At 41.5% G+C, this 17,887-nt stretch overlaps 2 protein-coding genes across 3 annotated transcripts; one reads left to right on the top strand and one right to left on the bottom strand.

Moving 5' to 3' along the window:
* Positions 1 to 1,422: 1,422 nt before the first annotated feature.
* Positions 1,423 to 8,697, bottom strand: LOC121715774 (E3 ubiquitin-protein ligase TRIM39-like). Of its 2 annotated transcripts, none has more exons than XM_042101692.1 (4): positions 8,459 to 8,697; positions 3,883 to 4,411; positions 3,264 to 3,627; positions 1,423 to 2,591 (listed from the first exon to the last, which is right to left on the bottom strand). In XM_042101692.1, exons 2-4 carry the CDS (start codon positions 4,294 to 4,296, stop codon positions 2,002 to 2,004), a joined length of 1,368 nt encoding a protein of 455 aa, XP_041957626.1. In that variant the 5' UTR covers positions 4,297 to 4,411; positions 8,459 to 8,697; the 3' UTR covers positions 1,423 to 2,001. The 2 variants fall into 2 exon arrangements, with proteins under 2 accessions (XP_041957626.1, XP_041957625.1); XM_042101691.1 differs by lacking the exon at positions 8,459 to 8,697 and adding an exon at positions 6,104 to 6,248.
* A 903-nt stretch (positions 8,698 to 9,600) lies between these two features.
* On the top strand, positions 9,601 to 17,781 carry hnf1a (HNF1 homeobox a). Its single transcript, XM_042101690.1, has 11 exons — positions 9,601 to 9,833; positions 10,191 to 10,608; positions 12,450 to 12,649; positions 13,266 to 13,446; positions 13,957 to 14,159; positions 14,668 to 14,834; positions 15,569 to 15,710; positions 15,924 to 16,112; positions 16,531 to 16,649; positions 16,836 to 16,917; positions 17,007 to 17,781. The coding sequence occupies exons 2-11, from the start codon at positions 10,259 to 10,261 to the stop codon at positions 17,135 to 17,137; spliced, it is 1,764 nt and encodes a 587-aa protein (XP_041957624.1). The 5' UTR covers positions 9,601 to 9,833; positions 10,191 to 10,258; the 3' UTR covers positions 17,138 to 17,781.
* The last annotated feature ends 106 nt before the right edge of the window (positions 17,782 to 17,887 follow it).

The following is a 17,887-nucleotide window of genomic DNA, read 5'->3' as shown; positions in this document are numbered from 1 at the left end:
AAACAACAAAAAGAAAAAAAATACTAACATTGTCTCTTGTCTTGTCTCGTCATCTCACTCCTGATCTGTGCCTTGCCGTGGCAAATGAGCTTTTGAACTAAACAGGTCTTGTCTACTTGTGTTTATGTGTCATCTGAATAATATATATGTGCCCCATACATGGAATCAGAGTGCCTACTGTATGTAGTAAATGGAAAATCTCTACAGCAAAAGGCCAGTCTACCGCTACATGCATTTGGTTTGTTTCTGCCATTTATTAGTAATGATTTACACAGTTTGTTCACTACTTACTATTTACCTGAGCATTCAGTATTGTGCAATATAGCATACAGAAGGTGAGGGACATTTTGGGGGGAAAGAAGTGGTGCATTTTATCATTCAAATATGCGACTTTTCATGAAAATTCTATAATCCAAGATGGCTGCCACCATATGACGTCATAATATGCAAATTAGATATAAACATTTAATCTCTACATAAACTTTGGGTCATCCTTAATATTTCTCTAGTTTACAGAAAGTCTCTATCTCTTATCACTTTTAAGATATAGCCTTTTGAAATGAAGATGTCAAAATTGATCGTTTCGGAAAAAAACCTCTGGCGCCTAAAGGGTTAAACTCTGTTGCTGCTTCGAGAGCATTAGCTTCTGCCATGGCGGCAGAAGCTATGCCTCTCGGTGTTCAACCTAGCTTCAATTTGGGCCTTTTCAAGCATGATGTCTGACTCTATTTTTGCAAATTCTGCTCGTGCTTGGGCTGCCTACACTTTAACACAAGTCACAGCTACAGCTCTCTCATGATAACGTTTTTTCTGTATCTTCAGCAGTTTGTAGTATCGCCATCATTCAGTGCTGCTGTGAGCGTAAGTGTAACTAGATCACGCTCCTTGAAGAGCTCTGCTCGCCGTGCAGGTTGCTTTTTTACTGTTCTGTGCTTAATTGCGTTAACCTGACCCTAGCCAGATGAATTTCGCTCCACCTAGCTCCACTCATCCATCTGGAGCCGATCCATTGAAGTGTTGCTTCAGAAGGCTGGGCCTAATCAAAAAATGCTTGCATATGATTGAATAAGCCACTTGTCCGTCATCTATTGACGTGCTACTTCAACCACTCACATCGAAGCCAACCCGTGACGCTGATAACAGTCTCACAGTCGCTTCTACGCTACGCTACATCTATGAAACTCCCGCCCTGCGTCCTGATTGGCTGTACCAATCGGTTGCAGAAATCACTGTCAATGGAAGAGGTCCCAGATGGATGTGAGTGAAGCTAGGCGGAGCTAAGCGGAACGAAATTCAGGTTAGGCTAGTGTGTGTTGGGATGCAACCTGGGGCAGATGTTTAGTGCTGGGGCATAAGGGCCAGGTCTGGCTCAGTATGAGGTGTTCATGTGTTTTGCTGCGACACCAATAAAAAACATTCTGAGACAACCTTGCAGTTTGTTACAATATAAAACAATATTACATTTCTACACAATGTGCTAATATACGGTGTTGTAGCACTATTCATTTTAGAAGGCCTTAGACTAGTGCACAAAGGGCAGGTATAGTGGCATTAATCTGAAAACAACATATCAGTTGGTACAATTCTACATTTAAAATAGCTATTAAACATGGTAGCTAGGCCACCAGCTATAGACCTAATTAGCTGAAACTTATCATAATAGAAATGCAGACAGTAATTTTACTTCCAAGAAATTCCAAGCATATTTTGCAGGTTAGTTTGTTACCTGTTTTCAATTACTGAAACTCATTTTCTATACATGAAGCCCTGTCTTATTCTACTATGTCGATTTTAACATTATGTTTATGTGCATAGATAAGTATTTGCTACTTATTTCCTGCGTACAGTGTCATATAAAATAAATGGAAGGCCTATTTTAGTGGTCAAGTTCAAGGGAAGTACTGAAGTACTACGGAAGAATTCAAGTGAAATCCCTGTACAGTGCAACTATAACGCAATTCATGTAGTGGATTTCTGTGTTGCTAGTGTTTGAATGTCTGTTCATACAAATTCGTCCCCAGCGTTGCCAGTTTGGACCATCTTTTGATCTGAAACAAATATTGGACAGTGTAGAATGGGTTGTCTTCTTATTTTAATCTCTTTCTCTTCATCCAGTGTGCAGAACACGGGGTAGATTTCTTCACCTTCGCTGAAGTCCATGTCAGCGAAGGTATAAATGTGAGTCTTTGATTCAGCATTATAGAACGACACCCACTTCTCGTCAATATCTAGACAAATGCCCAGTTCTCTGGGCACTGCGTCCTTAGGGAGATGGTGTATGGGGGACGTGAGCGCCAAGAATTGCATCCAGCAACTAAGGCACCAGTAGCCTTGATTAGGATAGAAGGTGACACTGTCAGTCCTCTGAGCGGAGGCTCTTGTGACTCCAATTGTCCACCTGTTATTCACTCCCACTTGCCAAAAACGACGTCCAGAGGTGAAGCCTTTTCTGCCCAGCACGAAGGGCTGCCCACCTAGTCCATGCTGTTGGTTATGGGAACTCCGAGGACACCCAGATAGCTTTACATTCCTCTTATCATCAGACAGAATTAGTCGTCTATGGGCTGTGTAGAAGTCCAAAGTCACCTTCGCTGAGAATAGTACACACAAACAAATCAGTTACACAAGAGGTTTGTATTGTTCTTTACAGTGCTATATATATATATATATATATATATTATGTTCACATATATATGTTATGTGAACATAAACACTGTACAATAATAATCATAACAAGAACATCACCTTTAGGCAATCAGTTTGATATGAAAATTATATGAATTAATGCAGTATTGCATTCATTCATTAATTCCATTTCATGGAATTTCTTTTTCATGAATTCCAAAGGCACTCTTTTGGGGAAGGCCATCCACAAATAAATGCATTTCCTTGGTTTCAACACTAGAGGGCATATGTGAATGTCACATGGTGCAACAGTAGCAAAGCTAAGCAAGAAATCGCTACAGTAGACCCATGAGACAGATCTGTTCCAAAATGGTATGAATTTTTCCATGGACCATGGTACACTTTTCCACCAAGGAAATTGTGGAATACAGGCTTGTAGTTTTTGCGTAATGCTGGATACAGACAGGCGGACAGACAAACCACACCAAAAACATTACCTCTAGGCAGAGGTTATGAATTTACTGTAGATACTTTTACCATGTCAAATCATAAAATGATGGAACAAACTTCAAAACCTATAATACTATTCATCAAACAGGAGAAGGAAATGTCTCTGCAAGAATGAATGATGGTCTCACCAGGAAGAGCATGTCTGCGTTGGTGTTGGATTACAGTCACCAGGGGTCTCTCGCCTTTTTGTAAATGAATGTGTTTTTTAAGCTTGGACATTTTTCTCCTCAGCTTGTTGTTGTGTGTCTTTAGCTTTGCATTTCCTTTCTCAAGTGTAGACATGTGCTCTTCCATCTGCTGTGTTTCCTCTGCATGTTTTTTCTCACGTATTGCCTCTTTGTTTTTTTGGTTGACTTTTACTTTCCTCAGTTGCATGATGATCTCCCGCTGTAGTTTATTTTCCATCCTTAGCTCACGGCTCTCCACCTCTGTGTTCACTCGAAGGGCCTTTCTGCACAACACCGTGGATACACCTGGCCATGGACTGTTTAACTTTTTGGTCGTGGAAAGAAAATGAAATGAGATTGCAATAAGACTAAATGAAAACAAGCCTCGCCTGGTTCATACAAGCAGACTGTACTGTATTATTAAAATATATAATTTCAGATACAGCTATTTACAGTTAGGTCCATATGCATTTGGACACTGACACATTTTTTTGTAATTTTGCCTCTGCACAACACCAAAATGGATCACCAAAAATTCTCTCACTGTCCAAATATTTGTATATGACCTTTGGACTCATACCTGTTCTAGATTCTCAATCATGATGTCATGGTGCCGGTGTTTCAGCACAGCACACATGCTGCATATGGAGGTCTGGTCAGTCCTACAGAACATCTCTAGCGCCCTCTGGTGGTGCTGGCAGATCATCTGCTCTAGGTGCTCTTTTGGCTCCACCAGTCTATGTCGTTGCAATGCTGGGACAGTGTAGTGCTGGATGACATGGGTCTCACAATACAGAGCAGTGCACATCAGACAGAACTTAACAGCTCTGAGCTTTTTCACTGGGCAGAAATCACAGGAGAGCTGCCCACATTCTGAACTAGAGCTTGGGAGTTGTTTTGATATGGGTGAGTTTGTGTATATTTTAGGCTTTGTCTTCAATCTTTTCTTACAAATTGGACAAGCATAGTGTCCTCCTGCACGGTTAGCTTGCATCTTGCACTGCCTGCAGTAACTGTGTCCACAGGGGATGGAGACTGGATCCTTCAGCACTTCCGTGCACACTGAACATCTGGAGTGGTCCTCTGTCAACACAATGGCTATGAACTCACTGCAAAGAGAAAGTAAGAGAGAGTACAGTAATGTTTTATTAAACTGTCTATATTTATTCAGTGAATACATTAAAGCCTCCCACTTTCAATCTGTTATTTCTGCCAAAATTCATATTTTGCAGTCAGAACAGAGGGTTTCCCCTATTCAGGAGGGGCCTGTATATGAATCCTTGCTGTAAACAAATCTAGGGGGAACACTGCTATAGGACAGCACAACAGTGTCAAGGGCAACTTGAATGTTTCTACATACCCAATTGTCCTACTTCTTCTGCTTTACACGATGAAAGCATTTAACTATAGAATCACAAGAGGACTTAAATAACTTAATCAATAACTTAATCATTGACTAACTTGACTGTCTTGAATGAACTGAATGTGATTACAGGTAGTAATTTTTATTAGGTAAATTGGATCTGGGGTGGATGCACGGCTCATTGGTAGGTCTGAAATGGACCTGGGCGTATGCATTTATGTGTATGTGCGTCCGCATTAATTAAGCCATGAGTACATGATATAGGCTGATTATGTATTCTTATGACATGTGCAACAATATTACTGTCACACTTTCACTAGCGGGCGTGGTGGAACAGCGGTAAAGTCACTGTCTGACAATCGGTCGGCTTGGGTTTCAGCCCACCGTTGTGCATCTGTGTCACTTTGGATAAAAGCGTACAACCTGCAACAGAGTTAAATTTATCCACGGAATGAAAGATTTTTAGATAGGCGGAGCTCGGAGACGGGTCGGTAGGCCTGCTTTTACATGTTTTGAGATCTCGAACATAATCTGCTCTGGACCATTTTAATCCAACCAGGTTAAAAGAGATGAACATTTGTGGCACAGGACTCATTCTCATATAAAGTTCTAGTTTTGGGATCTTCAAAAAAATCTGTTTACCTTGTGCAACACCAAAGAGTTTTACCTTTGCTCACTTTGCGACCCTCTATCGGCTATAACCACACTATGCAAGTTCGCCAGATCGGGTAGCAGATCTGTAGTTCGATGGAATGAGACATAAGAAACTAGAAATTTGACTTGCTTCTGATGTCGCAATACATCATACTTTCATAAAATCATTCAACATACTCTACCTTGTCTGTGGACATCGTTATTTGCAAAGCTGGTGCTGGATAAACAAAAAACATGCGTGCACAGAGGAAAAGTGCTTTGGTGTTGCTTTAAATTCAATTTATTTATTACTAATACTGCCATTTTGTAATTAACAAAGACTATATGACTTTACTTTAAACTATTTATTTTAATTATTTACACATTAAAGAATCAGGATAATGAAAACACAAAAGGAAGTGGAAAACAAAAACTAACATTCCATTGGGCTGCTAGTATTGAAAATATGAGACCTGAATCAGGACTAATATCTAAGAGTTGAGAAAATAAATCAACATTTTAGGGTACTTAGACTATTGTTTTAATTTAATTTAAATGCTCTTAACTGGAAGGGTACAGGTGAGGTCGTATCAATAATCAAAGACACAACAATCCGATCATGATTTCAAAAACATGGTGAAGCTTTTCTATCTAAGAGTTGAAAAATCCAAACTGACTCCAAACGACACAATAACCTGTTATACTAAGACCGATAGTCAAAATGAGATAGAAATTGTGCTTCATGTTGAGTCTGTGCTGTGGGCCTCTTGCAGCCTCTTGGTTAAGTGGAGAATTCATAACTCACCTTGAGTCAGGTGAAAATTTTCCTCTGAAGTTTTCAGGTGGATCCATTGACTTCAGAGACACACAGCTGAGTGCAGGTGAGTCGGACCTCTTCAGCTTCACTCTGAAATCATAACATTTTTGAAAACCTTTATGCATAAGAAACATTATCTGAATGAAATATTGAATCATTTACACAATAAAGAATCAGGACCAGGTATAACACAAATGCCTGTGGAATACAGAAACCATTCCTTTGGGCTGCAAGCAGGGCCAGTCCTACGTTATTTTGGGCCGGGGAGCAACCCCCCTCCCCCCCAAAAAACACGCGCACACGCCCACGTCACGACCGTGACAGCAACCAACACCAACGCACCTAGGCCTAAGCACACAGAACCGGCTACCAGGAGAAACCACAACCAATTCAAATCAATTAATTAAAATCATATAGATAAACCATACAATTGCAAGCGACCATGCCACAGAGGGCTACTGTATTGACGTATTAACGTCCCCATTGTCCTATCTTAAAACTTTATGCCCCAGTATCCTCAAACTCGTCTACTGGCCAAACGCTAAGCCAAGAACCGTAGGCCTACCTTCTTTTTCTATCTTCCGTTTATGGTCTTTTGTTCTGGCTACCAAATATGTTTACAGACATTTTCCCACTACTTTAGCCTACCAAGAACACAATCTCTTGACCTTACATCTTGACACTTGCAGATGGGGGAGGGGGAACTTTTGATACAATGTTAAATACAGCGTGTTTCGTATTTTTATACAAAGTCTAATACAAATATATGCTGCTTAGTGAGCATTGGCACTTTACACATTTGTCCTATTCAATTCAAACAAGCTTAATTTATCGTGGAAGCTCAACTCCAAAGAAAGCCGGCCTATTAAAGGACTTGGCCAATGATGGTCAGATTTTTTATTGCATGTTGTAAATCTATTTCAAAATACAGAATAACTGTTTCTCTGTGTTCTTCTTGTCCTCATTTCCCTTCTGTTTCAGCTTTGTTTATTTGGGAGTGGCTTTGCTTTGATAATGGTGTGACACGTATTATAGTGAGTCATAACATAGTCATGAAGTGACTTGACAAGTTTGCATGCCTCTGTCACTGACTTACTGACACATAAAACACTCTGTTTCTATCCTAGTGCACAGCTGCATGGACACACAATACAATACACTGAGCACAATACAACCCTTGCTTTTCCTTTATTTATTACACGGCTATTCACAATGCAAGTAGAACGCTCCATTGACATTGAAGTTCTAGTGGTCATTATTTTCCACTAGAGGACCTCTGAAAAAAATTATGTCAATGGCAACGGAGTTTGTGCTTCTAATTCAGGTCTTTCATATCACTCCGCAACTACTGGAACTTCATTCAAAAGTGAAAAGCAGACGGCAGCTGTGTTCCGCTTCACATCGGGGTCCGTTTCGCCCTGTCAGGACTTATTTTCCCAATAATGACCGGCGTTCTATACATTATCCCTTACATATTTTATAAATTTTTTAAAGTGTATAATCCTCTTGTCTGAGTTGAACATTTGAACAGTTGAACAACATACGTAGATGGTTAGTCAGCATGTCAACACATGTTTTGAATATTGGCTGTTACAGCCCTAGAAGCTTACATTTCTTTGATGGGTACTGGTGTATCCTCAGGTGAGTCATTCATGGTGCAGTTGCTACAACAAAACAATAACACCACATTTGATTTGCTATAAATACAATTTCACACATATCAGTACCCTCCAGAATGTGTTTTTGTTAAAAATATTTCTTTCTTTATGAGATTTTCCTTTTTCTCAAAATAAATTTGCTTCCCTTAAAGGTTGGATTTTTCCTATTTTTTTTATTGTGAGATTACAATAAATCACCAACAGATTATTTTTTATAGCCGATTTTAGTCAACTTTAGCAGAGGTGCCAATAATTCTGGAGGGTACTGTAAGGCCACTGTAAGAACAACAAACTTTCTGTGTGTGTAGACTCTAGATTGTATGCATGGTAAGTTCAGTGTGTTGAGCAGAGAGCAGTGAAAGTAGTAAAAGGATGCACAAATCTTGAGAAAAAGAAAGAAAATATATACAATAAAATAGTGTATTTTGAAAAATGTCAAGGTATTTGGCAAGGAAGAAATGGAAATATGCATTATACATGCAGATATGCACTACACAACTTCACTGAAATGGTGTTTACGTATTTCATCTCAGTACCATATACACCAGTGTTAATGTGGTTTTCACTTTCTCACTTGATGATAATATGTGAGAATTTGCTGGTCATAACTAAGCAGAGATTTTATAAATGCAAGCATGTTGTATCCTGTGGGTAAATGTCTGTAGGCTATCTGAGCTTTACTCACATATTTTGTCTGAAGCGTGCTCCGTTTCAGGACTTTTCCAAGTCGCTTCCTTCTTCTTCACGAAAATGTTGTATGACTCAATGTGGTGTGTCTGTGCAACCAGTATTTTAATGTGCCCTCTTTTTGTAAATCATGTGACCAAAAGCACTGTCATTGGTCGATGAAGTTGTTGTGTGAATAATGATGCTAGTAGTTATAACTGTACTGTATAATTGAACTGTAATTAAAATCCAAATAATACTACCACTTTATTGCAGAAGAATTCTTCAGTGCTTTGTCACAATAATTTCATCAGAAATCAGAAATCCATTTAGTGACATTATTCATGATGTAGCCATTTTGCATCCTGCCTTATATCATTTATATTTACCATCTTGAGTGTCAATATTGCCATCAGCTAACCTGGCTGAGTTGAATAAACATGAACTGTACCAACAGAGAGTGGTACCAGATGTGATTATTGAGCTTTAGTCAAACTTCAGCAATCATGCAGTGTATATACAATTATCACAATATACAAGTCTATTCTATAGATATAACTGCACAATGGTTTATTCTGGATCTAAATATGTAGATATACTGTAAGTATAATTCTCATTTGCCAATAACACACTAATTGGATTTGGCTCCTGAAACAAATGCTGGACACACAATATTCATAATGTAATTCTCTTTTTTAATCAAAACATGAGAAACTGACACATACTTGATATCCTTACCTTTTTTGACAATGTTATCCTGTATGTGTTTAAAATCACATTTTATCATGTGACCTTTCAGATTCAGTAGTGCAAGTATGATCATTTCTGGGGCCAGGATGTCAAAAGTAACTTTTCCCATAGATTGCAATATCTTATTAGGCATTTCTGAAAGTACACAAGGACCAAATATGACGATTAATTTGTAAAAGATATGTTTTATTTGTATTTGAGAGAAAGAGAGAGAGAGAGAGAGAGAGAGAGAGAGAGGGAGGAGGGGATGAGCACAGAACAAGTCAATGTGTTTATTTCCTTTTAAAAAGAATTGTGCTACACTGGACTTTGTCCAGATTGAGGAATAGAGGCAGAAGGGGGCAAAGTTCAGAATGTGAGAGGGAGAGTGTGTGTGTGTTCTTTGTGTGTGTGTGTGTGTGTGTGTGTGTGTGTGTGTGTGTGTGTGCGCACATGTGTGTCAAGGGGGGGGGGGGGGGTGAAAAGGAAACAAAAAAAAACATATCCTCGAACGGCGAAATAGCAGGTGTGCTTACTGAAGTAGACCGGGCAGGAACAGTAGCAGGAGAAGCAGGACAGAAAGCCAAACAGAGAAAATAAAGGCATGTTAGCCCTGGAGCTGAGAGCCCAGGTCCGGAGTTAAACCGCACAATACAGGAACGCAGGTGAGTTTCAGCTTGAGACTGTGTGTGTGGGTGTGTGTATTTGCAGTCAAGCTGTTGACTCACCTCTCGATTGTGTACATCTGAGTGTGAGTGTGTAGGTGTGTGTGTGTGTGTGTGGGGGGGGGGGGGGGGGTGTATGTATGTGCACTTATCTGTGACCTCTGAACTGTCGAAGCAGGGTATGAAAAGGCCAGAAAGATCCAAGCGCATGTCGGTCTGAATGTCCATGAAAAGTGTGCTGGGGTACATGCCTGTTACCACATCCATGTGTGTGTGTGTGTGTGTGTGTGTATGTCAAAGAGCACATCCAGACAAAGGTCCCATTCCCACAACTGTGTTGTTTCCATAATTTACCAGAAATAGCAGCTCCACTCCGAAAGTAACTGCGGGAAAATCACGGCAGACACTGACATACCGAGGAAGCAATGGAGGGAGCAGAGGGCAGGAGAGAAGGTGGATGGAGCGGACGTGGTGGCGGCGCTGGGGCCGGGCGTCTCTCGGCCCTCCAGGAGCAGCTGCTCTGGTCCTTGCTCAGCTCCGGCGTCTCACGAGAGGTGCTGATCCAGGCCCTGAGCGAGCTGGAGCAGGAGAGGTCCGCTACAGGGGCCGGAGGAACAGCCACCGGCGGCAGCAGCGGCGGTGTGGACAAGACGGAGAGGGGAGACGGCGAGAGTTCCGAGGAGGGAGAGGAGTTCCCTCCCATTTACCGCGAGCTGGAGCATCTGCCACCCGAGGAGGCAGCAAGGCAGCGTGCCGAAGTGGACCAGCTGCTGCAGTAAGTCTCCCGTACGTTAAAGCGTGAAAGAATAAAATGTTGACCGCATTGTCAACACAAAGATAGACGAAAACACATACACACAAAGACAAGCATCCATAGACACAGGAGACCCATAGATAACATATAAAGCAACATTTTAAATGAAACAACCTTTATTTATTATATTATCATTACATCTGTTGTTTACTGTTCCCAGCATCTCTGAATTATTCATAAGTCATTTCTGGTCTTAATACTTGGGGCTCTCCTAACAGTCTCAACTCTCTACCTAACTGAAGCGGTTGTATCTTTTACCTGATAAACCTTACATTTTTCCAATCGATCTCTTCTTCCTCCTCAATTTCTCAATTTAACTCACCCTGGTCGACTTCTTGAAGCTCTCCAGTTCTGTGTCTGTGTTCTCTTATGTGGCGTTGGGGGTTCATATGAAGGAGAGGTTCCTCCTTTTTCTAGTTACTAATTACCCACCCTATTCATTATTCTCGGGCCATTTTCTATCTAATAAATCAGCTACCTCCACTGGTTAAAATTAACAGAGTGGCACACAGAGCGTGTGCATGTGTGTCCGTGTGTACACTACAGGTGATATGACTGGATGACAGATAGCATTGTTGCCACAGCAGCTTGTTTGAGTCATCTTGATCTGCACTGAAAAAATGCACAATTTGTGCCCTAATTTAGATTTTTTTTAACGTATGTACGGTAGTTTTATGAGTTTCTTATATATTTATATATATATATATATGTTTTGTGAGCTCCTTTGTTCTGGGAGTGTTTCTTTCACTAGTTATACAGCTCAGACTGAGGCATTGACCTGAAAATGCATGAGACCGTTTTAAAATGTGTGTGTGTGTGTGTGTGTGTGTGTCTGTTTGTAAAGTGTCCATGGGTGTAATTCTCTGTAAGCAGAGCTGGACTTTGTCCCTAGGTCTATTCCCCTTATCTCTCTCTGTCAATATTGGCCACCTCAACATCTCTCTCTTTCTCTCTCTCCCTCTCTCTCTCTCTCTCCCGCTCACTCTCCCGCTCACTCTCTCTCTCCCTCCCTTCCTTCTTACTTTACTGTAACTTCCCCCTGTTTTTACATACTCTGAACTATGTACCGAAAGTAGTATTTTAACCCTGCATCTTTCATTAAAATAAAATTGCATTTAATAAAAATGAATTACAGTTAGTTGATGTCAGTTGCTGTGAGATTTAGGTTTTGTTTCTATTTCTTACAACAGAATAGTACAATTCAAAGACATATGTTAGATGCCTGCTCTTTGGAATTGGAGAGCATGCACAGCTAAATAAACCTTGTGACTATCCTGACTGTTAGTAACACTATATGAATTATTAAAACTTTGGACATTAATGCACAGTTTTAGTTCTGCCTTCCTAAATTCTCAGACGGAAGGTAAAAGAGCTGTGTCGAAATTGTATCCCATTTACTGCATACTGGCAATTTGTATGGACCTAATTTTAAATTGCCCTGTTTATTCATCAAGGAGAAAAGTGTATGTAATTCAGACAATGTGTGACTTGATAATGTGTGGCTTGCCGTTAAGCTTTGCTTTACGCCGAACCTAGGTCAATGCAGTATGTTTGCATGACACATGCAATGTATGTGTGTGTGTGTGTTTGCCAGAGAGAGAGAGAGAGAGAGAAAGAACGAGAGAGAGAGAGAGAGAGAGAGAGAGAGAGAGAGAGAGTGTACATAAGGGGACACATAACTATAATTAAATAATTATTTGCCCTCATCTCCCAGAGGAAAATATGTCTTTCCTAAAGTACCTTTTTTTACATTCATGGTTCATCATTAAGTCATTTATGTATCTGTTTGTGTATGTGTTTAGAGCGGACCCCTGGAGAGTGGCCAAGCTGGTGAAGAGCTACATGCTGCAGCACAACCTTCCCCAAAGGGAGGTGGTTGAGTCCACAGGCCTGAACCAGTCACACTTGTCCCAGCACCTTAACAAGGGCACGCCCATGAAGAACCAGAAGCGTGCCGCGCTCTACAGCTGGTACGTCAGGAAGCAGTGCGAGATCAATCAGCGTGAGTACCTCCCTCGTCTTCCCCTTCCTTCCACTGACATGCTACTGCCTCTCTTTGTCCCATCTGTTTCCCTCTCTCACTCCTACTCTCTATATCGGTATACAAGTCTCTCACTCACTCCTTCTCTCTATTGCAGTACACAACAGTCTCACTCACTCTCTCTATTGCAGGATAAAAATCTCACTCCTTCTCTCTATTTCAGTACACAACAGTCTCCCTCCTTCACTCTCCGTACCTAGAGGTCTCACTCCCCACAGTCGCCAGGCAGCTACAGTGCTACACTCTGAGGGCTTGAACATGGGGGCTCATGAATATGCCCCCGGAGTGTAGCACTGTGCAAAGCACTTTTTCAAGTTGTCATTATTGGTCAGTTACCCTTTGTAGACATTGAAAATCTAAAGGCTGACAAACAATATGTGCAGAAAATAACTCACAAAGTGTTCTGCTAGCTCAAATTACAGAGAAAGATCAAGGTCCCATAGTCCCAATGGGTTCTGTTACTTGTGCATGTGAATCTCACTTTGGATTGTATGCTGTATGCTGAATGAGTATGAACGGATAGATGAAAATTAAATATCCTTGAGTTCCAAGGTTAACACAATCAATCCTCGTGCAGAGTTCACCAATGCGAGTCGAGGCATGGGGACAGGGGAGGAGGCGGGAGAGGAAGGCAGAAAAGGCAGGAGGAACAGGTTCAAATGGGGCCCTGCGTCCCAGCAGATCCTCTATCAGGCCTACGAACGACAAAAGAACCCCAGCAAGGAGGAGAGAGAGGGCCTGGTGGATGAGTGCAACAGGTGAGCGTGGGATCAAGCGGAAAGTCTGGTTTTGAGTGTCTCACACTTTGTTTGTTTGACAGAGGACAGCTTTGATGCTTTTTTTCTGAAAGACAACATGACATAAATAATATCCAGCCCTTTTTTGAAGTAGCCATAAGTAATATAGGGAACATTGTAAATATCTATTAATACAAACTATGTTAAACAGGTACATGACATAGGACACATTTAGTGTTCAGTCAAGGAGAATAATTTTATTTAAGGGTGTTCAGCTGAGAGTTTGTATTATCAAACCCCTTTTAGTCATCATGAACTGCTTTTAAATGTAGTAAATCAGCTTAAATTCAAAAATATGGCAAATATACTGTAAATGTCCAATGTACTGTAAATGTAAAAAATGTACATAAATATGTGTGTGTGTGTGTGTGTGTGTGTGTGTGTGTGTGTGTGTGTGTGTGCATGCGTCTGTGTGAGTGTGTGTACGTGTGTGTGTGTGTGTATGTCTGTGCATGCGTCTGTGTGTACCAGAGCTGAGTGTCTACAGCGTGGGGTGTCCCCCTCTCAGCTGGCGGGTCTGGGCTCTAACCTGGTGACAGAGGTTCGGGTGTACAACTGGTTCGCCAACCGCCGCAAAGAGGAGGCCTTCCGCCACAAACTGGCCCTGGACACGCCCTATAGTAGCCAGTCAGCGCCCACCGGTGCCTACACACTGTCTGCCAGCCCTATGCAAGGTACTCACTCTGAAGGGCACTGGTCCTTCACCATGATGTTTTTGAATTGTTATATAAACAGGGTGAGTCAGGAAACTTGAATTGCAACACAAAATGAAGGAGACGGAACTATAAGAAAATTACACCAACCAAAACAAATATGTTTTTTTTAAATAAAGTCACAGGAAGAAGGAATAGAAAAATTGCTGAGGAATAGATAAATTACTGTTATAGCTGTAGTAGTCAAAGCACCTCATCTACTCCTCTTAAATGTGTGTATACTGTCTCACTCTCCCTCACATCCCACTACTTCAGCAACCAACACCTGTCCACCTCAGAGACCACTACCTCTTTTCCTCAGTATCCAACTCTCCCACTCCCTCCCTCCCTCTTCCTCAGCACCAAACTATCTCACCCACTACCTCTTTTCCTCAGTATCCATCCATCTCTCTCTCGCCCACTTCCTCTCCTTACCTCAGTGTCCAGTTGTCTCACTCAGTCCCTCCCTTGCTCTCTCCTTCTCCCTAAGGACTGAAATATGGTCATCCGGTGATCTGTGAGAATCTGGTGTCTGTGAGAGGGGCTGGAGGAGCCAGTGGGGGGGAGCATGGCCACAGCACAGCATCAGCACGGTTGGCCACACCCGAGCAACTGGAGCCCAGCCACAACCTGCTCGATGCAAACCATCACAAACAGGTGAGGGTGAACAGAGCTACCCGTTGCTTACCTGAGGTAGGTAGGCTACTATACAGTACATGCTCCAATCATTCACTAAACCAGCTAATTGGTACAACTCTTCAACCAGGTAGATCAGCTAATGAGTGATATCACCTGTGCTAAGTGGATTTTTACTGTCTGATGCCAGGGTAGCCCACCGCTGCACTCAAGTCGAGTCATGTGTATACCCCAGAGGATTTAGCATCAGCTTTACATTTCAAAAAATTGTTTCGTTTTTATTATAATGCAGTTTAGTATTAGCTTTAGTACAATGCATTAGTACAATTACATACATGCTGTATATACTGTATTTATATCCGCTGTTGTATCCATACTGTGTTTATTTTGCATTTGTTAAAATAGCTTTTTATTAAGATTTAATTTTATTTAATTACTATGGCACATCCAAGAGACATCAGTTTATCTACAGGACTAAAACAGGCCTGGAGTCCAGGGGCTTTCTGAAACTAGTCCCTACCCACTCTCCCTCAATTACAGAGTGCACTCAGTCGGGAATCACCTTCACAGCTACATTAAGTTCCCTTGATTAGTGTGTTGGGCATAGTACCGCACTCCGAACTGTGCACAACACTGTCCACGTGAATGTGCAAACGGAGTGCAAGTGGCTAGGGAGAGGGCGAAGTAAAGGGCCTCAGAGTGATGCCCAGAGAGTGCCAAGATGTGGAACCAACCTCTTCCTCTCTCTGTTGCAGGTGTCAGGGGGAGGCTCTCTCCCTCCAGTCAGCACACTGACCTCCCTGCATGGAGTCTCCAGGTCGTCCACCCCCCACCAGAGCCTCATCATGGCCTCACTCCCCAGCGTCATGAGTCTGGGGGACTCGTCATTACTGATTGGTACACTACACACACACACACACACACACACACACACTGTCATTCACACTGACAAGATGTAGAAATTTGTCCGAAGTACTCTATGGTCCACCATGTTAGCATGCAACACATTTCTCCACATGTGAACATCTGCACCAGATTGATAAAGCACAATTTCTTGCTACTGAAAAATGTTTTGTCTGAAGAGGTGTTTTGTTTGTTTACGTGTTTTAGGTCTGGCTTCCACCCAGCCTCAGACAGTTCCTGTCATCAACAACGTAGGGGGCGGGTTTACCACCCTTCAGCCAATCTCCTTTCAGCAACAGCTACACTCATCCTCCCAGCAGTCAATCACCCAGCAGCTTCCAGGGCATCTTGCATCCAGTTCCTTCATGGCCACCATGGCTCAGCTTCCTTGCCACAGTAAGGAAATGCATTACACAGGATAACCAGAGAGAGTCATGTTTCTAGCTTGATAAAATAATAATAATAATAATAATAATACATGATAATAATTAGTACCAGTAACAAAATGCTTAGTCTTATTATATATAAAAATGCATTTTACTTAGTATGTACTGTACAATTTTACATAGCAAGTAAAATTAAACTGTGAATAGTGAGAGTTCAAATTCAGAAGTGCAAAGAAGATATAGAATATAAAGAACATACAAACTAGAATGACTGGTGGTCATTTTTCGTTGGCTTCAGTAGATATGGATAGAGCCACATGTGATCAGCTATTTCTGCAGGATAATAGCACACACTACAATGAAATGTCCTCACAAATTCTACACAGATTGACATTGACATTATCACCCATACTCTCTCTCCCTGGCAGTGTACAGCAAGTCTGATCTCTGTGCATACACCCACTCGGGCCTGCTGCCCCAGGCCATGGTCATCACAGACAGCAGCAGCAGCATCGGAACACTCACCAACCTCACTGCAGTGAGACAGGTAGGGCTTCTACACCAACCTACTGCATCTGCTTGTAAGACAGGTAGGGCTTCTTCACCATGGGAAATAGACATAGTTTATCAGATGTGGGTACTGCACAGCCAATCCAGTACTAAGATTTCAGACCGTAAAACCTACAACCGTACATTTAAAAGATGTTGAATAATGTCCTGTTGGCATTGTCAGATATTTACATCAGATCCTGAGGAGCAAGAGGGGCCCATCACTGAGGACTCCATGCATCTACAGTCAAACTCCCCTGTACCAGGTAAGGAAGTATACAGATCACAGAAATCAATGTGAGTATGTAGATGAGAAAGGAACAAAAGTCAATGATTTGCCTCGATCTCCCTGTAGTATCTACTGGAGGTTTGGATCTGTATCCGTCATCTCAGTCCAGTGAGCCCCATTCGTCTCACCTCCTGTCCTCTCCACAAGCAGACGTCGACCCCTACATACCTGCACAGATGGTATCTACTGCTCAGTAGCAGATTCAGAGGGACAATCCATTTCATCCCTTTTAGGGGTGCAAAGGCATTCTGAGAACAAAAGCACCAGGGACAGTGAAGGCTGTCTTTGAAACAAAATGACAGGGGCACAGAGAGAAATGAACTACCTCTGCTCCTCTAATCTACGAAAGATTATCTGTAAAATACTGAAGACTGGGACCCCAAATCTGTCTGGTTTGGCCGGTGCTATGCTGCCTAAATGTGGACTCAATATTAGTAAAACAAAGTACCATGAACTTGCATATTAAAAGGTGCAGATTTGTTGTACTGAAAAATGCACCTAAATGACCTATGAATAATTCCAGAACACGAGTGGAGATAATTCCATCAATTCTTATGTAGTGGTATGTATTAGGGCCTGAAGCTGTAAAAATTGGTACAATAAATTGTTTGAAGCAGGTAGAAAGGATCAATACATTGCATCACATCAATAAACTTACAATTGCCAAATACATTCAGGAAAACAACAATGCAACTGCACATTTGATATGCCAGATAAATAGTGTTGTTTTCAGGTTACAGTGTTCGTACTGCTTAGACCAATTGACTGTTGTTTTCGTGTGTATACTGAATGTAAAATTCTGCTTTAATAATAAAAAAAAACTGCCATAGAAGAAATTCAACCATTTTGTACATTCTTATGACAAACTTCAAGATTAACTACACACTGCAAAACAGATATTGCTTGAAGTGTGCAATATCTTATGAAGATAATTACATTATATTTTA

The sequence above is a fragment of the Alosa sapidissima genome, chromosome 8 (genome assembly GCF_018492685.1).
Source record: "Alosa sapidissima isolate fAloSap1 chromosome 8, fAloSap1.pri, whole genome shotgun sequence".
Classification (NCBI taxonomy): domain Eukaryota; kingdom Metazoa; phylum Chordata; class Actinopteri; order Clupeiformes; family Clupeidae; genus Alosa; species Alosa sapidissima.
This window is presented reverse-complemented; position numbering and strand designations above follow the sequence as displayed.